We start from the raw sequence: 23,864 nt of genomic DNA on the forward strand, positions 1-23,864 counted from the left end.
GTCGCTCATGTTTATGTCTAAGAGGTTTTTGCCTACGTTTTTTTCCACGAGTTTAATGGTTTCATGGCTTACATTCAGGTCTTTGATCCTTTTGAATTTACTTTTGTGTATGGGGTTAGACAATGGTCCAGTTTCATTCTCCTACATGTAGCTGTCCAGTTTTGCCAGCACCATCTGTTGAAGAGACTGTCATTTCACCATTGTATGTCCATGGCTCCTTTATCAAATATTAATTGACCATATATGTTTGGGTTAATGTCTGGAGTCTCTAGTCTGTTCCACTTGTCTGTGCCTCTGTTCTTGTGCCAGTACCAAATTGTCTTGATTACTATGGCTTTATAGTAGAGCTTGAAATTGGGGAGTGAGATCCCCCCTACTTTATTCTTCTTTCTCAGGATTGCTTTGGCTATTCAGGGTCTTTGGTGTTTCCATATGAATTTTTGAATTATTTGTTCCAGTTCATTGAAGAATGTTGCTGGTAATTTGATAGGGATTGCATCAAATCTGTATATTGCTTTAGGCAGGATGGCCATTTTGATGATATTAATTCTTCCTAGCCACGAGCATGGAATGAGTTTCCATTTGTTAGTGTCCCCTTTAATTTCTCTTAAGAGTGACTTGTAGTTTTCAGAGTATAGGTCATTCACTTCTTTGGTTAGATTTATTCCTAGGTATTTTATTCTTTTTGATGCAATTGTGAATGGAATTGTTTTCCTGATTTCTCTTTCTATTGGTTCATTGTTAGTGTATAGGAAAGCTACAGATTTCTGTGTGTTAATTTTGTATCCTGCAACTTTGCTGTATTCCGATATCAGTTCTAGTAGTTTTGGGGTGGATTCTTTAGGATTTTTTATGTACAATATTATGTCATCTGCGAATAGTGACAGTTTAACTTCTTCTTTAACAATCTGGATTCCTTGTATTTCTTTGTTTTGTCTGATTGCCGTGGCTAGGACCTCCAGGACTATGTTAAATAGCAGTGGGGAGAGTGGGCATCCCTGTCTAGTTCCCGATCTCAGAGGAAAAGCTTTCAGCTTCTCGCTGTTCAGTAAAATGTTGGCTGTGGGTTTATGATATATGGCCTTTATTATGTTGAGGTACTTGCCCTCTATTCCCATTTTGCTGAGAGTTTTTATCATGAATGGATGTTGAATTTTATCAAATGCTTTTTCAGCATCTATGGCGATGATCATGTGGTTCTTGTCTTTCTTTTTGTTGATGTGGTGGATGATGTTGATGGATTTTCGAATGTTGTACCATCCTTGCATTCCTGGGATGAATCCCACTTGGTCATGGTGTATGATCCTTTTGATATACTTTTGTATTCGGTTTGCTAATATTTTATTAAGTATTTTTGCATCTACGTTCATCAGGGATATTGGTCTGTAATTTTCTTTTTTGGCGGGGTCTTTGCCTGGTTTTGGTAGTAGGGTGATGTTGGCTTCATAGAATGAGTTTGGGAGTATTCTGTCCTCTTCTATTTTTTGGAAAACTTTAAGGAGAATGGGTATTATGTCTTCTCTGTGTGTCTGATAAAATTCCGAGATAAATCCGTCCGGCCCGGGGGTTTTGTTCTTGGGTAGTTTTTTGATTACTGTTTCAATTTCTTTGCTCGTAATTGGTTTGTTTAACTTTTGTGTTTCTTCTTTGGTCAGTCTTGGAAGGTTGTATTTTTATAGGAAGTTGTCCATTTCTTCTAGGTTTTCCAGCTTGTTGGCATATAGGTTTTCATAGTAGTCTTTAATAATTCTTTGTATTTCTGTGGAGTCTGTCGTGATTTTTCCGTTCTCATTTGTGATTCTGTTGATTTGTGTTGATTCTCTTTTTCTCTTAATAAGTTTGGCTAGAGGCTTATCTATTTTGTTTATTTTCTCAAAGAACCAGCTCTTGGTTTCAATGATTTTTGCTATTGTTTTATTCTTCTCTATTTTGTTTATTTCTTCTCTGATCTTTATTATGTCCCTCCTTCTGCTGACCTTAGGCCTCATTTGTTCTTCTTTTTCCAATTTCGATAATTGTGATGTTAGACTATTCATTTGGGATTGTTCTTGCTTCTTCAAGTGTGCCTGGATCGCTATATACTTTCCTCTTAAGACTGCTTTCGCTGCATCCCACAGAAGTTGGGGCTTTGTGTTATTGTTGTCATTTGTTTCTATATATTCCTTGATCTCTATTTTAATTTGTTCGTTGATCCATTGATTATTTAGGAGCATGTTGTTTAGCCTCCATATGTTTGTGAGCCTTTTTGTTTTCTTTGTAGAATTTATTTCCAGTTTTATACCTTTGTGGTCTGAAAAATTGGTTGGTAGAATTTCAATATTTTGGATTTTGCTGAGGCTCTTTTTGTGGGCTAGTATGTGGTCTATTCTGGAGAATGTGCCATGTGCACTTGAAAAGAATGTATATCCTGTTGCTTTTGGATGTAGAGTTCTATAGATGTCTATTAGGTCCATCTGCTCTGCTGTGTTGTTCAGTGCTTCCGTGTCCTTACTTATTTTCTGCCCAGTGGATCTATCCTTTGGGGTGAATTGTGTGTTGAAGTCTCCTAGAATGAATGCATTGCAGTCTATTTCCCCCTTTAGTTCTGTTAGTATTTGTTTCACATATGCTGGTGCTCCTGTGTTGGGTGCATATATATTTAGAATGGTTATATCCTCTTGTTGGACTGAGCCCTGTATCATTATGTAGTGTCCTTCTTTATCTCTTGTTACTTTCTTTGTTTTGAAGTCTATTTTGTCTGATATTAGTACTGCAACCCCTGCTTTCTTCTTGCTGTTGTTTGCCTGAAATATATTTTTCCATCCCTTGACTTTTAGTCTGTACATGTCTTTGGGTTTGACGTGAGTTTCTTGTAAGCAGCATATAGATGGGTCTTGCTTTTTTATCCATTCTATTACTCTGTGTCTTCTGATTGGTGCATTCAGTCCATTTACATTTAGGGTGACTATTGAAAGATATGTACTTATTGCCATTGCAGGCTTTAAATTCGTGGTTACCAAAGGTTCAAGGTTAGCGTCTTTGGTATCTTACTGCCTAACTTAGCTCGCTTATTGAGCTGTTATATACACTGTCTGGAGATTCTTTTTTTCTCTCCCTTCTTATTCCTCCTCTTCCCTTCTTCATATGTTGAGTGTTTTGTTCTGTGCTCTTTCTAGGAGTGCTCCCATCTAGAGCAGTCCCTGTAAGATGTCCTGTAGAGGTGGTTTGTGGGAAGCAAATTCCCTCAGCTTTTGCTTGTCTGGGAATTGTTTAATCCCGCCATCATATTTAAATGATAGTCGTGCTGGATACAGTATCCTTGGTTCAAGGCCCTTCTGTTTCATTGCATTAAAAATATCATGCCATTCTCTTCTGGTCTGTAGGGTTTCTGTCAAGAAGTTTGATGTTAGCCTGATGGGTTTTCCTTTATAGGTGACCTTTTTCTCTCTAGCTGCCTTTAAAACTCTTTCCTTGTCCTTGATCTTTGCCATTTTATTTATTATGTGTCTTGGTGTTGTCCTCCTTGGATCCTTTCTGTTGGGGGTTCTGTGTATTTCCGTGGTCTGTTCGATTATTTCCTCCCCCAGTTTGGGGAAGTTTTCAGCAATTATTTCTTCTAAGATACTTTCCATCTCTTTTCCTCTCTCTTCTTCTTCTGGGACCCCTATAATACGGATATTGTTCCTTTTGAATTGGTCACACAGTTCTCTTAATATTGTTTCATTCCTGCAGATCCTTTTGTCTCTCTCTATGTCAGCTTCTATGCGTTCCTGTTCTCTGGTTTCAATTCCATCAATGGCCTCTTGCATCCTATCCATTCTGCTTATAAACCCTTCCAGAGTTTGTTTCACTTCTGCAATCTCCTTTCTGGCATCTGTGATCTCCCTCCGGACTTCATCCTATATCTCTTGCGTATTTCTCTGCATCTCTGTCAGCATGTTTATGATTCTTATTTTGAATTCTTTTTCAGGAAGACTGGTTAGGTCTGTCTCCTTCTCTGGTGTTGTCTCTGTGATCTTTGTCTGCCTGTAGCTTTGCCTTTTCATGGTGATAGGAATAGTCTGCAGAGCTGGGACGAGTGACGGCTGGAAGGACTTCCCTTCTTGTTGGTCTGTGGCCCTCCTCTCCTGGGAGAACAGCGGCCTCTAGTGGCTTGTGCTGCGCAGCTGCGCGCAGACAGGGTTTCTGCTTCCTGCCCGGCTGCTATGGAGTTAATCTCCGCTGTTGCTGTGGGCGTGGCCTGGCTCAGGCAGCTGCTCCAAAATGGTGAAGTCGTTGGAGGGGGAGCTGCCTGGAGGCTATGTATCTCCGTAAGGGGCCTCTGTGCTCCCTGAGCACAGGGCATTAGGGTGCCCAGAGATCCCCAGATTCCCTACCTCTGGATTAAGTGTCCCGCCCTGACCCTTTAGGACTTCCAAAAAGCACCCGCCAAAACAAAACAACGACCACAAAAAAAAAAAATTTTTTTTAATAAAAATAAATAAATAAATAAATAATGGCCACTCGTTTTTCTTTATTCTCTGGCGCCAGCCTCAGGCATCTGCTCACCGGTCTTGCTGCCCTGTTTCCCTAGTATTGGGGTCCCTGTCCCTTTAAGACTTCCAAAAAGCGCTCGCCAAAACAACAACAACAAAAAAAAAATGGCCGCACGCTTTTCTTATGTCCTCCGGCGTCAGGCCTCCGGTACCCACTCACCGTTCTTGCTGCCCTGTTTCCCTAGTATCCAGGGCCCCCTGGGCATGTACTGTGTCTGCGCTCTGGCCCGGATGGCGGGGGCTGGGTGCTCGGCAGTCCTGGGCTCCGTCTCCCTCCCGCTCTGCCTGCTCTTCTCCCGCGGGGCCGGGGCTTGTATCTCACCCCCTTCGCGAGGCGCTGGGTTCTCTCAGGTGCGGATGTGGTCTGGATATTGTCCTGTGTCCTCTGGTCTTTATTCTAGGAAGGGTTGTCTTTGTTATATTTTCATAGATATATGTTGTTTTGGGAGGAGATTTCCGCTGTTCTACTCACACCGCCATCTTGGCTCCGCCTCTAGTACATATTTTTTAATTTTCTTCAAAATGTTTAAACTTCACTTAAACCTAGAGAGCTGGTGCTTAATGACCCTGTAAGTGCATTTGTGTAGGACAGCTGGTTTTCCTAATGACTTCTCAATTAAAGTCAAATCAAATATTCAATGTCTTCTCCAAAGCAGAGTTTAAGTGTTATAAGAGCATTATAAACAAAACATTCTGAGCATTTTTAGATATGCAAGATATCACAGACACTTAAGTCCAGTAACAGGACATTTGATGTGAGCCTTGCTGGAAACAGTGAAGTGGGTGCATGTGCCACACAGGCCTGGGCCCGGCCCTGCTGTCCATACTTTCACTCTCAGGTCCTGTTCGAGGACTCTGACCTGAGAAGCTCGTCATAAATCAGGGTAAAGATTTATGTACAAAGATTTTTATCATAATACAAAACAGGAAACATCCTCGATATACCCTAGGGAGTAGTCAGATAATTATTAGCTTCCATTAAAAAAGAAGGAAGCCTTAGGGTCAAAGTGCCCCTGCGTCAATGGGTGACAATCCATCTCCCCCCCAGGACACTGCACTGTACCTGCAACCACATCCACCTGAACCTTTTCCTCTCCTTCATCCTGAGAGCCGTCTCGGTGCTGGTCAAGGATGACGTTCTGTACTCCAGCTCCGGCAAGCTGCACTACCCGGACCAACACTCCTCCTGGATAAGGCCACCCCTGTGGGCAGAGTCCTCTTGCTGCAGAGTGTGGCCTGTAAGCAGTGCAGCTGCCAACCTCCCTGCTCAGTGACCCACGCCTCCTCTAATCCCCACTTCCCGTAATGAAGTCCTGGAACTGGTGCACAGGCTCCAAGAGGTTGCGCTCAGGCCTGAGAAACGGGCCTGGCCATAGGACGGGGGCCCAGAGTAGGCCCAGCTCTGCAGGTGAGACAAGGGGGTGACACAGGCAGGTGGCTGGTTGGGCCCCCCTCCCCCACTGCCAGGGTTTGTCAGCAGCAGTTCTGGGCTAGAAAATCCTGACATTGAGGGACGAGCACAGAGCCATTGTTCTGTCCCCAAATCTCCCCAATTCTGTGTGGGAGATGCTCCCATCAGTTCCGCTGTGCCCACTGGGAGCCTAGCTGCACAATCTGTTATCAGTGATCAATTGCCTTCCCATTAGTGACCACCAGGCAATTGACCAAAACTCTCTTTATATTAATCTTGTTCTCAGGCAAAGTTGAGCCAGCCTGCAGGCTGGAAAGCCTTTGGTGAGCAGGGAGGAGGCAAAGTGAGTCAATGGGAACCCACCTCCTCCGGGATGGAGCCCAAGCCCCATCCTCACACCCATCTTGTTGTAATTCATCCCATGGGGAGAGTACTTCTGAAATCTTGGCTCCAGGGGCTGCGTGTGAACAGAACACCTACTCTTTTATTCACACAGGAGTAACAGAGGCAGAAAGGAGGACCTGCAGCCTGTGAGTTTCTTTTCTTTCCTAAGTAATCCAATTGAGGTTGAGGGGTATCTGGGGCAACTGGAGGAAGGACAGGTGGAGGGGAAGGGCAGGGACAGAGGGCAGGGGCCTCTCAGCTCCCCGAGTTTTCTCATCTGCAGGAAGAACCACATCCCTCATTCAGACACACTTGGAGCTCAGAATACTTCCAATCCTGGGAGTTGCCACAGGGCATACCCCACAAGTTCCCTGATACCTGCCATCCATCATTTTAATGCTCTCTCAGGAAAAGCCAAGGAAGTTTCCTCTATGAGATACAAGGTCTTGCTGCCAAGTGAGTTACAGAAAGGTCTCCAGGTCCCAGATGATTTGGGGGTCACAGATGAGGGATGAGGAGCATAGTGGTAGGATGCAGAGTGGCCCAGACACCCCAGAAGCCCATGCGGCTTTCCCACCACGCAAGGCCCTGTGGGCAGCCTGGTGGTGGCTGCCAGGCCCCAGGGCTCCCAGCTGCTGTCTGAGGAAGATCTGAGCTCCAGCGGAGGTTCAGCAGGGAATCAGGGCCAAGCTGGACAGACCAGATGAGGCAGGCATTGGTGTGGCTGCATGTGGCTTCTTTTCCTTCAGCACACCCCTGCCTGGCCCAAATTAAATGGCATAAGGCACAAAGGCACAGAGGTTTCCTAATATCCACTCACAGAGGCCATTTTCATGTCTCCAGGTGCCCAAAAGTCCCTCAACACAGGCTTGTCTGTGCAGATAGTGCATTGGCCCCAGCCACACCGCAGAGCTGACTTCTCAGGGAGACCACCCCCCACCATGGGGTTGCCTCTTCACAGAGTCCTTTGTTTTCCCTCTCCCCTCTCTCCTGCCTTATTTCCAGGGGAAATTCACCCTACAGCCCCCATGACTCAAGGTAGATATTCAGGGCTGGGACCAGATGACCAGCAACTGGGTGGCCTCTGCCAGGAGGCTGTGAGCCACAGCCTCGGTCTCCCAGTGACACCAGCCTGGTCTCCAGGTCACTGGGTAGAGGTCATGACCCACCTTCCACCTTGTCCCATTCAGTCATTTCAGAGGATTGTCAAAGACAGTATCTATCCTGCCCTCTCCCACGTTAGCCAGCATTCTTTTAAAGCACACCTTTCTTCATAACTGGAGCGATTTGATTATTCTGACATTCAGTTCTGAGCAGAAAGCAGGACAATGCCTAATTTTCCCTTTGGTCACCAATTTTAGGGGGTCTTTGGTTAATACCTGCCTTTGGTAACTCACAGACCTCCCTTCTTCGAGCCTCATGGATTCATGGGTTTACACAGATCCGATGTAGCCAGTCATCGGATCTTTTTTATTTGACCACTATTCTTTTTTATTTGACAAGAGGGACCCTGTTCAAATCGGCCTCTTGTTTTTTTGGCCATATTCCATCAGTCCTAGAAAGCTCCCTGGCTTCTGCAACAGCCAAATGTCATGAGCTCGTTGTGCCCCTTAGCTGCTCAGAACAGGAAATGGACAGGTAAACCGTCCTTGGGCAGTAGTGAGGTCACATTCAGAGATAAGACGTTACAACGGCTGGTACATGCCACATGAGCGAGTCTCAGGAACTGTGTGCAGGGGAAGAGGCAGAGGTGGAGAAACAGAATAAAAAGATGAGCAGCAGAGAAAAGAAGCCGAGGCGACATTTCCTGAGAGAGCAGAGTGGGTGTCACACCCACTCTGCGGGAGGAGCTTGTGTCTGTGCTGCGCCGCCTCTGGGTTGGGGTCGCCCACCAAGGAGTGAGGGACCGCTGCCGGGCCAAAGAGACTCCTGATCTTGTTCTGGGCAGGTTACACAGGGGACACAACTGTGAACTGCCTCAAGGGGTCACTGCCCTGCAGGCAGAGCCGAGCTCCACCCAGGGAGGGGAGGGGCACTTCTCCCGCCAGGGGCTCTGGGAGTCCCTGGCTTCAGCCAGCCGCCCGCCACTGTGAGGCCCTGACCCTGGCGCACAGCTGCCAGGATTAAGTACAGATTCCAGCTCTGGGATGGCTGAGTGGGTCCTTGGGTTTCTCTGCTCAGGCTGGCAGAGGGGAGGGGCTCCCACGACGTCATACATGGCTGTGTGGCTGCTCAACCAGCCCGGGTGCCTCGCTCGCAGGCCTCACTGTCCACACCTCACCCCTACATTCACTCCTCTCCTCTGCCCTGGCCTGCCACCAGCACTCCCTGAGCCCATGGTGAGCAGCTGTGGGTCACCTTGTTCTGGAAGGCAAATGCCCAGCCAGCAGTGGAACCCTAGGGCCAGCTGGGGAGCCATATCAGAGCAGGCACACAGCTCTTGTTGGGGTGCTCCCAGGGCCCATAGGGAGACATGAGGTAGGGAGGGCTGGACAGACAGAGAAGGGGTCACAGTCAGCCCTGCAAACCCTGCAGACACCCAGGCGAGCAGGCACAGAGGGTAGATTCCGAAAGGGACTCTGAAAGGGAGGAGGCGGAGGGCAGCCCACAGTCACCCCACACCTAGGAGCACACCCTTGGGGGGCCCAGGGGTGTAGCCCAGAGGCCCCTACAGCCTACAACCATTGGCGTGCAGGCAGGTGTGAGCAGGGGGATTCGACCGCAGTCTAGGACGAGCCTGAGGGCTACAGACAGACTCCCAAACCAGGGAGGATAATCATCTGCCTTGTAATTCAGTCTGGTGAGATGCTCATCATTCTGGGCCCTCTGACTTGTACTGTGATTGGGGAACAGTGTCCCCCACAGACAGCCACACCCTAATCCCCTGGGATCTGTACATCACCTTCAGAGCAAAGAAATTTCCCAGGCATGACTAAGTTAGGGATCTTCAGTTGGAGGATTATTCTGAGTTATCTGGGTGGGCCTGGCATCGCCACAAGGGCCCTTATAGGAGGGAGGAAGGCCAGTGTCTCAGACAGGTGTCTGCACCCTGTGCTCACCGAGGCACCATCCACAACAGCCAAGCCACGGAAACCACCCAAGTGTCTGTGGACAGGTGGGTGGGTGATGTCTGCATATATACACACCATGGACACCCAGCCGTGAGCAAGGGGAAAGCCTGCCACCTGCGATGACATGTGCCCAGGGAAATGAGCCAAACGAAGGCAGCATGTGATCTCATGGAGAATCTCTGACACGTGACCTGATAGAGACAGAGTGAACGGAAGGGTGGCTGCCAGGGAGGGGCAGGGTGGGCGGCAGCTAGCCAGAGGGTCAGACCCTGCTCCCAGGTCGGTGCAGTGACTCCAGAACAGACCCTGCCTGCATACTTGGAAGTTGCTGGGAAATGATCTGACCCATAATGTTCTCACTCGCGAGGTGCTGGGGGCCCAAACAGCCTTCGCGTGGAGTTGTACTGCCGCACGCGGTTGGCCCCTCACCTTTTGCAGCTACACAGCCTGATGTGTCAGTTTTGTCCCAGTAAGGTTGGGGCAGCACTTCATCCCCACCCCTCGGCCAGGAGGCTGCTTAGCATCCAAAGATGCCAATCCAGGAGAACTTAAGCAATGAGGTGGCTGACACTTAAAAAGAAAATGGACAGGACAGCAAATGCTAGCTGTTGCCCTCCCAGGCTTGGGTCTGAAACAGGTGCGGTGCATGGGCTCAGGTGTTGCCATTCATAAGATTGCAATCTGCGGACAGGCATAGGCTGCAGGGTAGCCCAGAGCAGCTGCGGGGGTGGAGGAGGCACCAGGGCCACAGCTCTGGGCACCCAGACAGTCCTCCCTCTGAAAGATGGTCCACCAAGGGCACATTTGTGCTCAACAAAGGCCATCTGCTATGTACTAGTCTGTGTGGTACATGATTCATGGGCAACAGAATTAGAAGGACATCTCAGAAAATCCATAAACAAAGCCGTTATTCTTGTGTACAGATGAGAGAAAATGTGACAGACCGTTCTCCACGGTACCCAGCAGTGACCCTGAGTGTGACAGCTGACCTCAAAGGGCCTCACTCCTCGATCAGTCCAGCTCCCTCCTTTAACACCCGTAGTTCTTCCCTACAAACAGTGAGGTTTTCCTTTTGCCATCTGAATGACAAGCCCCAGGCCAATTCCTGGGGGCTCGTTGCATTCCTGACTCCCCTGTAGACCTCCCTCTCCTTCCCCACCCACTTCATTCCAGGGGCAGATCTGATAAACCCATTTACAGTGACAGGTAGGGACAAGACCGCGAGACAGAGCTTGGAGGCCTGGCTTTGCCTGGCCGGTGCCCACTCAAATTCAGTGGGAGCAACCCCTGCAAAGACAGGAATGCAATGAGCCCCCAGGAATTGGCCTGGGGCTTGTCATTCAGAAAGATTTCCATGGGAGCAACCCTTGCAAAGACAGGGCGCCTGCATGTGTGCAGGATCTTCCACCTGTTGGTTCCGGTTCACAGGGTCTTGACTTCCAGGTCACAAGTTTTATCAATGGACAAGCACAGGAGAGAGCTGTGAACACACCTGCCCTGCAAGCAGGGCCCCGGAATACCGGGAGCAGCCCGCTCTATCACCTGCCCATTACAAATGTACTCTCTGAGGGTCTGTTCATTAACCATCAGTTGGGCTGTACCCCCAGCTAGCCCCGCCAGGCCTGCAGACAGCTGCCACCTGGACAAGTGTAGAAGGGACTGTCTGCAGGTGCTGGGCAGCTGACACAGATAACTGAGCCACAGGCCACATAGACCAGCTTTCTGCCTGGGGACACATCTCCTCCTCTGTGAGGTGGTCCCCAAGAAGAACCAAGATCTCACTGAGGTGGACCCAGAGACTAGCTTCCAGGGCTGTGAACACACCTGGAATCTACAGCATCTGAACCCAGAGCCTGGGGGCCCCTGGGCCATGCCTGAGGCTGCCGTCCATGCCTGCAGGGCAAGGTTCCTGAGGACCAGCGGAGTGGAGAAGGGACACACTGCATCCCGTTCAGACTGAGTGGGGCCCCCAAGGCATCCCAAGAATCAGCTGAGACCCTGGAAGCCTTCAGAATAAGAACTGTGCCCTCAAGTAAAGACCATAATGGGACAAAAATGGAATTAAAATGGACTTGACAGACAACACCAGGCCTCCTTCCCTGCTGGCCTGAGCAAAACTCAGGCCCTGAAAGAAGTCATCTCTCACTCCGCAAACCCCACTGCTGCCAGGGTGGCCTTGTGCTGGTCACACGCATGCGCTCCACCAGGACCTTCACACAGGTTCTCACATAAAGCATAGAACAGAAAGCAGACACAGAAAGAGCAGAAGATGTGTCTGTCCCTGAGAAAAGAAAGACAGGTCGATGGGCACAGACCCCGGGATGTGCCCCAGTGCAGCAGGTCCGGCGGCCGCGAGGCTCCACAGAAGCAGGGGTCCCAGCAAGGGCAGAAGCTCACAAGGAGCCCGGGTAAAGTCCTGAGAAGAGACCGCGGCATCTGACACACAGCAGCACCACGCAGGCTGAGGGCAGGGACAGGCCACTAGCAGGAAGCAGCTGCCCGGGAACTGCCGACCGAGGAAGCCCAGGAACCGAAGTGGAGCTGCAGTGCAGCCCATGCAGAGAACACACACAACAGAGTGGCCCGCATGGGAGCCCCACGGAAGGAGAAGGAGCACACGCACAGAGGAACCCCTGGAGGCGTAGGGCCTCTCCAGGGCGAGTGGAGGCCGGACGGTGACAGCCTCGCCCCTCCTGTCCCACCAATACCTGCCTCCCCACCTCAGGTGTGTCCCCAGCTCCCTCCAGCTTCTCTTCCAGAGAACCCAACTTCACACACCATTTCTTAAAGGAACCACTATGGTGTATTACGGTTCCTCATGGATACGGCAGTGAACTGCATGGCAACAGCACGAGGGCAGGGCGAGAGAACTTCCCTGCTGCCAGGCTCCTGCAGTTCTGTGAAGGGCCAGCAGACTGCAGTCAGCTGGGATGCATATTGTATCACTACAGAAAGCACAATACTAGGAGGCATTGCCTCACTGCTAAATTAACACTGAAAGGCCCACGAGAGACTAAAACAAAGTGCTGAAAAGAATTCAATTAACCCAGAAAAGACAGGCATGAAGGAACAGGGGACACAAGAGAGGACAGCTAAGAAACAAATACCAGGAAGGCAGCAGGTGCATAGCTGACCACATCGATGACCCCATGCAATGCAAAGGGAGGCTACTGCAAATGAAAGGCAGGGATCGTGTGGCGGGAGGAACATGGAGACCCACTATTCCCAAACTGTGAAGACACAGGTGGGAAAGCTCCACAGGATGGAAGACGACACGCCATGCAAACTACATATCGGAAAGCTGCCGGAAACACCCGGATCAGGCCCACTGGCATTTCCAGAGATGAAGAGCAACTCTCCATCATGATAAAAGGGTCAGGAAGACATAAAAATCCTACTTGTGACTCTAATAACAGCTTCAAAATACACGCAGTGAGAATGTAGAACTAAAGGGGAAGGACAGAGCACATTCACAGCTGAGCCAGTAGGACCTGCACATGGAGTCAGTAAGGGTGTCACAGGGTGGGACAGTGCTGGCCCCCCACCGGGATGATTGACCTTTGTGGGGCAGTCCACACACCATTCTCAAGTGTATGAGCAACATTTACCTAGACTGAAGACGTTTCAAAGAGGAAGGTGTACAAATGGACAGTTCGCCATCATGAGTCACTAAGGAAATGCCACACTGAGATGCCACCACCCCCATCAGGTCACAGATGAGGTGATGAGGCCCAAGCAACCACTGAATGGGCAGAGGTGGGGGTCCAGCTGGCAGCTAGACATTCTGGGTCTCTCACAGAGTAACCCCTGTGCATTTATTAAATAGCTGTTTCAAATGTGGCTTATCTGGGTTAGGCTACAGTTGTGTCTTGGCTGGACCAGGTCCTTTCCAAAACTAAGTGAAAATTAGCAGAAATAAAGAGCCTCTTGCCCCAACCTCCCAGGAAGTTCTGACAGTGGGGGTGTGAGTGACCGGTGGTGAAGGAGGGAGCAGGGGTCCCAGGGGCACAGAGTCAGGCAGGTGATGAGACATTCCCACCTTCCAGATCTGAGACCTAAAGCTGCTGCTCAGTCACCCTCACCCAGAGAACCCCAGACCCCAAGGTGAGCCCAGAGGTGGCCAGGGGCCACCACCTGTAGTACATGCCAGGCCCTGGCTTTTTGCAACAGGAGCCACCATGCACCCCTAGGTCAGGCAGAGGCCTGGGAGGGGTGTCTGCCTTCCTGGCAGGGCACACTGGGGCAGCTGTACACTGCAGTGAAATGGGGCACCAGAGTCAGGGAAGGCTGGGGCAGGCCCACCTCCCCTCCCAGCCCTCCTTCAATAAGATGCAGGACATGGGCCAAGGTTACCACTCAGCAGCCCCAAGGCCCACCCCACAAGCTGTCAGAGCTGGCACTCATAGCCTTTCCTCTCCGTGAATCCTTCCTCACGGTGTGCAGGAGATGAGCCTTCCCTTCCCATTCACAGGAAGTCAGGCGAGGTCACTCACCGTTGGGGTCACAGACCCAAGGAGTGATCTGTTGCCTTCAGGACAGGGGCTGGGGCACCGAGCTGGGACCTGCCATGGTCAGCATGTGTGGCAGGGCCATGGGCGGGGCAGCGTCTGGCAGGGGTGCCGGACTCACATCCTTGTATGTGGGACCTGCAAAGTGGGAGAGACTGTGTGCACAGGATAGGCGGCAGCAGCCAGAGCAGAGGGAAAACAGGGTCTGCAGAGCCACCCCCACGGCAGCTCCTCCCAGAGATGCTCTTCCACCCCAGCGTGCTCCCTGGTGGCTCTTGGCTCTGGCTGCCTGCCCCACGCCAGCCCTGTGCTAAGCCTCTCAGACCCCCATGGGGCAGAAAGACAGCTGTGGCCTCAGGCCCTATTGCAGGCCTGTCCACCCGCACCCCAGGTTGACAGCCTGGCGCTGACCCAGACCCCACTCAGCCTGCCTTCCTGCTTCCCTGATAGACCCTGCTACCCAGCAGGGGTCATGTGGCCAAGCTCTAGCCCCCCACCTCCTCTGGCTGGAGGGAAGCCAGCTGCAGGGAGCCTGATGGGGGCCGGGGCCCCCGAGTCACAGTGTAGAAGGCAGCACCCAGGAAGGGAATGAGCCTAGCCAACCACTGCAGCCAGTGTGGGCCTGGCCAGCTGCACCAGGCCCTCAGCTCCAGGCTGCAGCCGCTGTGTCCCCAGTGGCTCCTCCTGCTCCGCCGACACCTTCCCCACATCCCTGAGGCCGCACAGCAGAGCAGGAAGCAAGCCCATGTGTGAGCAGGCACTGGTCAACTGCAGGCTGCCCAACAAACAGTGGGACAGTTCCTGCACTCTCCATTTCTGGGAGCTAAAATTTCATACCATTTTCATAATGCAAATGGATGCAGCAGGTCAGTTCACAATGACACAAGTGTGTGGTCCTCATGAGGCCTCCAGGGAGCAGCAGCCATCCTGCAGGGCCCATCCCCACCAGTGCCTGGAAGCAGCCCAGCCCTGAGCAGTAAGGAACTCAAGGATCTGCCCTGACTCTGCCTCCACACTCTCCCAGTCCTTTTCTGAGCAGATCTGTAGAACTTCCTAGAAGGCAATGCGAGTCTACATCTAGATCACAAGTGCGGAAAAAGTAAAGGTTCCAGGACTCTCACCTGCCCCCTAGTTGGCTTGCCCAATGCACAAGTGTGGGCAATGCATCATTATTGACTATAGATAAAGAGCTCCGCCCCGTGCTTCGGGCTGCACAGCTGCAGGAGAGCAGAGGCTGAAGTGGTGGCCGTGCCAAGGACAGAGACGGAGCTGGCTGTGGAGACAGAGAGGCCCAGAGGCAGAGACCGGCTTACTGCCTACAGACTCACTCTAAGTGGACAGGAATTTAGTGATTGACCTACCACTATGGCATGAAGTTGTGTATAAACCCTTTCACCCCAAGAATGTTCCATTGTCATTTTTCAGTCTCACTGAATCTGTAGCGAACTTGCCTGGGGCTGAAACCCTTGGGCATAGCTGTCCAGGCCTCTCTGCACAGTCGCTCCTCACAGACGTCCTCTGGGCCTCTGTCCTCAGTGCTGCCACCACTCCAGCCTCTGCTCTGCTCTCCTGCAGCCTTGCAGCCATGCCACCTGTCGCCCAGAGCACTGGGCAGATCTCTTTATATAGAGTCAACAGCCATGTATTGCCCACAGGTGTGCAGTGAGCTAGTCAACCATGGCCAGGTGAGAATCCTGGCCACAGGAATTCTCATTTTATCCACAGCAAAACACCAGGATAGATGTGTTTCTAAGCAAAGTCAATAAACCGTCCTCTGACTTTTCAGCTCAGAGAAAGCAGAAATGCTTTCCAGTGAGGATCACTCAGGGTGAATCCTCACAGAGGGACCCCAGTGCAGCACCCAGTACCTACAGGACACCAGCCAGGGACAGGGCATGAGCTGCAGAGGATTGCACTGTGGCTGCCCCCAGGGAGAGGGTTTTGGAGATAAAGCACTGTGGATAAAACTAAAGTTCCTGTGGCCAGGATTCTCACCTGGCCCTGGTTGGCTAGCTCACTACACACGTGTGGGCAATAGGTTATATTGACTCTATAATATAAAGAGCCCTGCCCAGTGCTCTGGGCGACATGGTGGCATGGCTACGAGGCTGCAGGAGAGCAGAGCAGAAACTGGAGTGGTGGCGGCGCCAAGGACAGCTCTGCAGGCAGAGAGGCCCTGAGGCAGACACCGGCTTGCTGCATGCAGACTCTGCCTGAGTGAATGGGATTTTATGACTGACCTGCCACCGTGGAAATAAAGTTGGGTATAACCCTTTCACCCCCAGAACGTTTTACTGTCATTCCTTTAGTCACAGTGAATCCATATTGAACTTGCCCAGGGCTGAAATCCATTGGCAAGACAAGCACCCACCCTCCGGTGTCCACAAAGGGCAGGAAGCGTCCTGGGTCACTGGCTAATAAAGGTTATGCTAGGTCGGTCCCCTTGCCCCGCCCTGCATGTGGCCTCCTTGTGCAGCAGTGGGGCTGCTATGACCCACTCCCTGGAGTGCAAGAAAGTTGATTCTTTCCCTTCGCCAAGACACCTACCTAAAATCAGGAGATGGGTCACACTTTGAGTCCCCCAACATTGGGTGAAGTAACAGTGATGACGTGTAGAATGTCTTCCTTCCTTCCTGAGACCTTCAGATGTTGCGTATCTCCATTACTAGTTCAGTTCCCTAAGGTAGTTATTGCTGCATCATCATTAATTAGGCCCCAGTTGGTGTTTCAGAGTACACAGGGGGCTGACAGGGTTGAAGGAGGGGCGGGGACTGGGGAAGGGGCGGGGCAAGGGAGGGCCGGGGAGGAAGGGACTGGAGGACCTTCTGAGGTGTTGGAAAGGGATGAGAAGTGGGGCGACCAGGAGGGAGGGTGGTCCTAGGGGACAGGATCTAGTGCAGCAGACAGGGTGTGTGTTGTGGGAGGGGTCCTCTGGGAGAGCTGGGCACCTCCATCCAGTCCCTCTCAGGGTTCCAGGACCCTGCCCACTGGTACACTAGGGTCTCCCAAGGCCAGCCGGAAGGAAGACACCCCAGGAATGGGGTCTGGTCCTGCCCTGGAAACCCCCCAGATCATGGACAGAAGATGCGGGGTGAGAGTTCATCAGGCTGGACAGCAGACCCATGTGAGACTGTAGTGGGTGCCTCTACCTCCTACCAACCACCACCAGCAGAGAGGAGCCTGGCAGCAGGAAGCTGTAGGTAGCAGGTACAGGGGGACCCGAGGGTGACAGATGCAGGGGGAGAGGGCCAACGCACAAGCACCCTCTCTAATCAGATCCACCCTGCCCAGAACTGATACCGCCCACTTAGGTCATCACACCCAGGGTAGATGCACACCCCAGGAAGAGGCTTGGTCCCGCCCTAAGACAGAAGACTCTCACCCAGTGTAGACAGCACACTGACGGTGGAGGCGGTCCTGACCTGGAGGGTCTCACCCAGGTAAACAGTACCTGGACATCTGGGTGCAGGGCTTCCCAGGCCCATGCTGCTAGGTGAGGGCTCCCACTCAGGCTGGCCAGGTCTGCATGTGGTGTGTCCATGCAGCTTGGCCTTCCATGTGGGGTGGAACCTTCTGGGATCTGGCAGCCTTTGGGCCTGGGCAGACTTGCAGGATGAGATGTGAGGTCTGATGCTACCTGGAGCCACCTCCAGCCCCACCTGCCAGGCCCCAGTGTCTGTGCAGGGGCTCCCCTCCCTGCGTGCCTCCCCCACACCTGTCGGCACCTAGGACCCAGGTCAGCCTCAGGGCAGAATGTTCCAGAGCTGCCATACCAGCTGGGCAGGGCCTGGACAAAGGCTTCCATGCACTCACCCTGCCCAACAGGGCAAGGCTTCCCCAAACACCGCCCCCACCACCCACCCCACCACCCAGGACTCAGCTTCCCTGGGGCCCTGAGCCAGGGTTGCCTGATCCAGCCAGCCGCTGTCATGCCCCCACCTGGCTGGGGCGGTAAGGCTCAGCACCCCCATCCCTTAGAAGAGGCCCCAGTGGTCTGTTAGGGGTAGAAATCCAGAGTGTGGTTATGCACACCCGCAGGGCTTTTGGTTTCTAGCAGAGACAGCCTCTGTGACCCCAGCAGGCCTAAGAACCTCATCTGGTACACTGCCAGTGTTCTCCTGCCCCCTCCCCTCCAGGTGGGATGTAACTTTTAGGCCAGGATTTGGCATCTTCAGTAAAGATGAATGCTGGTCCAGAGGGAGGGGAGGCAGGGGAAGGGGGAGGGGAGTGGGGAAAGGGTCACCGACCGCGGGCTGGGGGGAGCGACTCTCATCTTTCCCTGTGGAGGAGCATGGCGAGCGACCTGTTCCTGAAATCCCACAGGCCCACACAGTGTTGGTTCCCCCGCAGCCCTAGCCCTGTACCAAGGCTGTGGTTGGCTTGGGCGTCCTGTCCCATCCCACATGGCCAGGAATCTAGACACCATACATGGGAGGAAGTGCTGGGCAGAGGGGGTCCTGCGTGGGGTCCCTCCCACCTCGCACCTCCTCCCAGGCGGTGGGTCCAGTGCAGCCCAAGAGTGCGCGTGGTTTTTCTGTTTAACTTTATTTTGCTGGAGTGTGGCACACATACACACAGAGAAAGGTGCCTGGAAGACGCGGCACACAGGGAGTGTTACAGCATGAGCATCCACCACACCACGGCTGCGTTCAGGGAGAGCCGCGTGGAAGCAGGGGTCAGCCCGGGGGAGGGCCAGGCCGGGGCGCGGGGGCCGCTGGTGGGGACAGGGCAGCTGTGCTCTAGCGCCTGGGCAGCCCTGCCAACGGGGTGTGCTCCTCACACGCGGTGCTGCAGGTTGTCGGGGCTGAACTTGTACAGGTACATGACCCAGAGGATGCAGACAGTCATGGAGACCCAGATCCAGACCTCCTCGTGGGGATCGAATTGCGGCCGGCAGCAGCCCTCATCACAGCTCAGGTCCTCCTCCTCGGGAGGCCCGGGGCTGTACCTGCCTGGCCTGGGCCTCGGCTGCCGCCGCTTCCTGTTGAAGCGGGGAGGTGCAAGGCCTGCGCTCTGGAGGGCCCTGCAGTGTATGATACTGAAGACAGAGAAGGGGATGGTGATGGAGCCCTGGCCGATGGAGACCAGGGGGTCTTGGCCAGTGGTGTCTGGCCTACTGCCGCCTCCCGCCCCCTCCTGGCCTCCAGTGATGCTGGCAGAACCCTTGCTTTTGGCTTCATCGGTGAAGGTGAAGGGGAAGGTGATGGAGCCCCTGGCACTGGCGAAGGGGTCCTTGCCCCCAATAATGGCAGCCAAGGACATGGGGAAGGTGACGGAGCCCTCTCCGTCATCAGTGAGGCCAAAGAGATAGGACACAGGCAGCGGCTGGTTCCCAGTGGTGAGGAGGCTCTGGTCGACACCCTTGGGGCTAGAAATGGAGCCACGGCCTTTGAAGATGAACCCCTTGAGCTGGAAGGGCTTGGCACTGCCGAGGAGCAGTCCTCTACCATGGAAGATGGGGTCTCTGATGCTCACGGGGATGCCCTTGGCGTTGGGCATGGCTGAGGAGTTGGCAGGCAGGTAGATGGAGCCCGTGGCAATGACACCCGGCCCACTGCAGTCGGCCTCGGGGAGGGAGCCCCCTTCAGGGCCTGCGCTGCCCTGGGCATCAGCGGCAGGGCCCCGGTCCCGCCTAATGTCCACAAGGGAGAAGGGGACGGTGACGATGTCATTACCATCCTGGCCAAAGAAGTCGCTGCTGGCAGAGAGGGGGTTTCTGATGAAGTCGGACACAGACAGGGGGATGGTGATGGAGTTGGGGGTGTAACTCCTGGCACGCTCGACCACGGGGCCACTGCTGAGGGCCAGCAGCTCCTTGCCAGAGGCTGCGTTGGCCAAGCTGCTGCTGCTGTAGAGGGTGTACCTGCCTTTGACAGTGGTGGGGCTCTTGGCCTCCGGCCCCCAGGCAGGGTCTGGGGGCTTCTGGAAGAAGCAGACACCCAGGTCACAGGCCTCACAGCGCTCGCCGAAGCAGATCTCAGGGCACTGATCTGAGCTGAGGCTCTCCCCGTAGCACTTCTGCAGGATGTACAGGACCAGCTTGCTGAGGAAGAGCCTGACATTCAGAAGGCTCACCTGGCAGTCCCCATGGGAGCCTGGTGGGCACAGTCTGCACTGCTGGCCCCAGAGGCGCATCTTCACCAGCCCCAGACGGCTGTCCCCATCCCACCACATGTGGAAGAGTATGTGCACGTGAGCCGAGGACCAGCCCCACTGGCAGTGGCCACACTGGAGCCTGGAAGGAGAGAGGTGGCATGAGCAGGGGGAGGGGGCCGCCCAGTGCCCCAGTCTGGCAGGGGCACAGTCCAGCACTAGCTCCACAGCCCCCAGCGCCTGTCTGTAAAAGGACAGAATGCAGGTGCACACCCTTTGCCTGCCACCTGTAACCTGAAAAGCTGAGAAGCAAATGCCTTTCTTCAGCTTGGCACCAAACCCCACTCAGGGCAAAGCCTGGCCTGCCACCTGTGAGGGGTCACTCCACTTGCTGCTGTATCCTGCGGCTTTTCTATCCTGAGGAAATGTCACCAAGAGCTGAGGACAGCCTTGCAGGTACAGTGAGAGCAGAAAGAGCAAGTGTCCTGGAGAGAGGAAGGTGGGGGGTGCCCAGAAGGAGGAGCCCCATCCAGAGGGAAAGTAGGTGATAGGGGGCTGTGTGAGGCCGGATGGGGGGGCAATAGGGGGCGACAGAGGTTCCTGGGAAGCAGTGAGGGGCTGGAGAACCCCAGGGTGACAGGTGAGCCCACAAGCCTCACTCACTCTGGCTTTGATGTGTGAGCAAGAGGGCCGTGCACCCTCCTGACTGAAGGGGGTCAGTGTGCTGGTGCTGGGAGCTCCCTAAGGCCTCGTGTCTATGTGGCTGGGCCATCTCTCTGAGAACCAAGGTCACAGTAGCTTGTGCAGACATGCGTGCATGGGGACTTGCACACCTGCCCCAGAAGCTTTCTGGTACTGACCATGGAGATTTCGGTGATGGTCAGGTCGCTCCTAACCCTAACCCTAACTCTAACCACCCAGTGACAGCTGGCTGCACCCGGACATGGATGAGCTGAGATCAGTTCCCAGGGGAAACCCAACTTTCAATTTATTTAAATCTAGCCCACGAGCACCTTTGAGGCCACATCCAGCTGCCTAGAGCAATTCTGCAGCTTGCTGGAGGAACAGCAGCACGGTTCTAGGTGCTTCTCAGACACGGAGGGCGGCTCCCACATCGCCAGAAAGCCAGCGAACTGCCCCAGGGCTTCAGACTCTGGGAAGCTGTTGTGTCTGTGTTGAAGGGTGCTTGCACATGGCGCCCCACAGTGACCTGTCTGCATGACCCCCTCTTCCCACTGTACCCCTTCCGGGCTGGCCCCCAGCTGGGTGGGGCCTGTGGGTCTGGCCTGTCCTCACTGCAGTGACAGCCTGTCATGGTGATATCATTGTGACCCATGGCCACCAAGGCTCCCAAGCCAGACCCCCCTCAGTCGGCATCCAGGCTAGATACAGGTCTCCCCCCTCGGGCCCTGCTCCCTGGGTTCACCCCTCAGCTTCCCAGCCCCCCAGACCCCTCTGCAGCAGGGCTGGGTGGTGACCACAATGCCTGCGTCAGTGTTGCCATGGAAACCAGGAGACGCCACAGTGAGTGAACAAAGTCCCCACGTGTGGGCGGCCCCCTCGCCCCGCCTGCCCCCCCCACTGCCCCGCAGGGCCCTGCTGGGCTTCAGATGGCTGCCCCACCGGCAGGGTCTCAGCTCGTGGGCACTGACAGGGACTGAACAGGAGCTGCTGCCCCAACACCCCCGCTGCCCAAAAGGGAGAGGAGCACCCAGCCCACCCAGGGGCCAGGAGCAGCCGGGACACATGCCTTTCTCGCCTTCCCACCATGGGCCCCGCCACCCCCAGCCTGGCCCTGGGACTCAGGGCTGACCTAGGGCCAGTGGCTGAGCAGCCTTCAGCTCCCCCAAACCTCCAGAAGGCCTCAGCCCTCAGCCGCACCTTGAAAGCCCCCTCAGCCGGTACTGGACACCACCGCTGTCCATTTGCCCGGAGGCCAGGTTCTCCTCAGGGACAAGCTCCCAGGTGTCCTGAGGTTTCCTCTTGGCCATCAGCTGGGCTAAGGTGCTGGCCCACACGTCCACCCCTTCCATGCTGGCGCTGGGCTCCGCAGTGCGGTCTGACAGCTGCGCCAGCGCCGAGCTCCCGGAAGCACCCACTGCCCACATCCCACCAGCCAATCGCTGCTTGGCAACCTACAGTCTCCATGGCAACTGGGTTTGTCTCAGAGAAACGAGAAACAGTCCTTTTTTCTCATCCTTCTGAATATTTTTTATTACGCAAGCGGTATGTTTCAATCATAAGAAAAATTAGAAATAAAGAGGAAAAAATACAATATGATAACATTGTCTGTAATCATCAGTGTGGTGCTGACATCCACCCATTTTTTCCATACGTACATGTGTATAAATTTCATATTTATTTTTCACAAATAGGAAATCATACTAAATCAACATATTACCTTATGGTCTGCCTTTTCACTCCCCGAGGATCATGGACCATGCCCCACAGTCTGTTTGCCCACCTCTGTCCACGACCTGCATGGTGCCGCACTTTGTCATGGCAACCAAGGTTATGAAAAATTTTACTGAACACGTATCATCGTAGATTTTCCCATGGTTTTTATTTTGTTTGCCAGAAATGTGCAACATTTATGTAAAAATACCTAAAACAGAATTCACAGCTTCACAAACTACAGAGACTTAGTTCAGTGCCTGAAGGAAGCCAGCCCCGAGCTGTCCAAGCGCCCCTCCCGCAGTCAGCAGGCCCCTGAGGAGCCCCGCCCCTGGGGACGACACCACTTCGTTTTGCTGCTCTGAGCATAGTAAAGGGAATCCTGTACCGCGCACTTTGCACACACGAGGCTGGTCTAGCCTCCTTGTCTCCTTGTTTGTGAGCTTCAGCCGCAGAGACACGAGTAGTAGCAGTGTGTCAAGGTGCCACGAGGAGAGTGAAGTGAGGAAAGATCCAGCCAGCGTTCAAGCAAGTGGGGAGGACCGCCAGGACGAGGATGCAAATGAGAAGCCTGCGAGACCACCTTTGGGTGACTTTCACTGAGGATGCACCCTTGGGATCAGACCACTTAGAGGCAGGCTGTCGCACCTCCTATTAATCCCTCAAGCTGCTGGAGGTGGTGACACACAGCATGTCCTCTCCACTGGGCAGCAGGCTTGGAGGACTTGACCAGGGAGCTGGCCAGCCAGTATACCAAGGATGCTTGCTTCCCCATGTGGCTGTTGACAGGCAGCAGAGTGAGGCCAAAGCCATAACGTGCCTACTCGGTGTAGGGTCCTGGCACCTGCCACAGGAAGCTCAGCTCTGCCAAGTCCTGAGCCCAGAGCCCAAGTCCGAAATGGCCCCAGAGGCAGCGGGAAACCTAGGAACCCCCCTGCTGTTCTGTGCTCATGGGCCACTGGGGCCTCCTCCCTTCCCCAGGCAGATGCCAGAGCTCATCCCCTAGTGGAGGGGCAAGTGTCCAGGTTCTAGAGCCACAGCTTCTGTCAGGATAGGGATGGAGAGTGGTGTCAGGGGGACCAGGCACCGTTTCCACGCTGTCACCAGTGACAATCACCGATGGGAAACTTCACTGAGATGGCATCAGGAGGCCATGGGGAAAGGGGACCCACATCAAGCACAGATGAGTGTCATCTATGGACCCTGTAACCACACAGGTGCCCTTGTCAGGAAAAGCCCCACAGACTCCCCAGTAACAAATCAAAGAGAAGTCGGCTTCCCCCAGTCATAACCCAGAAAGCGGGAATCACAATGGGAGCTTAGAGATGAATGAAAACGGGACTTTGCTGACCAAGTGGACACAGGGCTCTGAGCTCCCCAGAGGTCATAGACAGACTTTCCACTAGGGCATCCTCGAGGGGTCTTACAGGAACCTAGACCCACCCCTGACCCTGGTTGGGCCTCCAGCTGACCCAGGCTGGGTGGAGCC

The 23,864-nt window shown here is 53.5% G+C and overlaps 1 protein-coding gene across 1 annotated transcript; it reads right to left on the bottom strand.

Annotated features, from left to right (window-relative positions):
• Positions 1-18,414: 18,414 nt before the first annotated feature.
• RTP5 (receptor transporter protein 5 (putative)) lies at positions 18,415-22,105 on the bottom strand. The gene is made up of 2 exons (XM_036901337.2): positions 21,863-22,105; positions 18,415-20,123 (listed from the first exon to the last, which is right to left on the bottom strand). The coding sequence occupies exons 1-2, from the start codon at positions 22,087-22,089 to the stop codon at positions 18,665-18,667; spliced, it is 1,686 nt and encodes a 561-aa protein (XP_036757232.2). The 5' UTR covers positions 22,090-22,105; the 3' UTR covers positions 18,415-18,664.
• Between the last annotated feature and the right edge of the window lie 1,759 nt (positions 22,106-23,864).

The sequence above is a fragment of the Manis pentadactyla genome, chromosome 6 (assembly GCF_030020395.1).
Source record: "Manis pentadactyla isolate mManPen7 chromosome 6, mManPen7.hap1, whole genome shotgun sequence".
NCBI classification, from domain to species: Eukaryota; Metazoa; Chordata; class Mammalia; order Pholidota; family Manidae; genus Manis; species Manis pentadactyla.

Coding starts and splice junctions, on each gene's coding strand:
- RTP5 (XM_036901337.2), bottom strand. CDS start 22,089: ATGTGGGCAGTGGGTGCTTCCGGGAGCTCGGCGCTGGCGCAGCTGTCA. Junction 20,124..21,862: donor CGGCTGAGGGGGCTTTCAAG/GTGCGGCTGAGG, acceptor CTCTCCTTCCAG/GCTCCAGTGTGGCCACTGCC.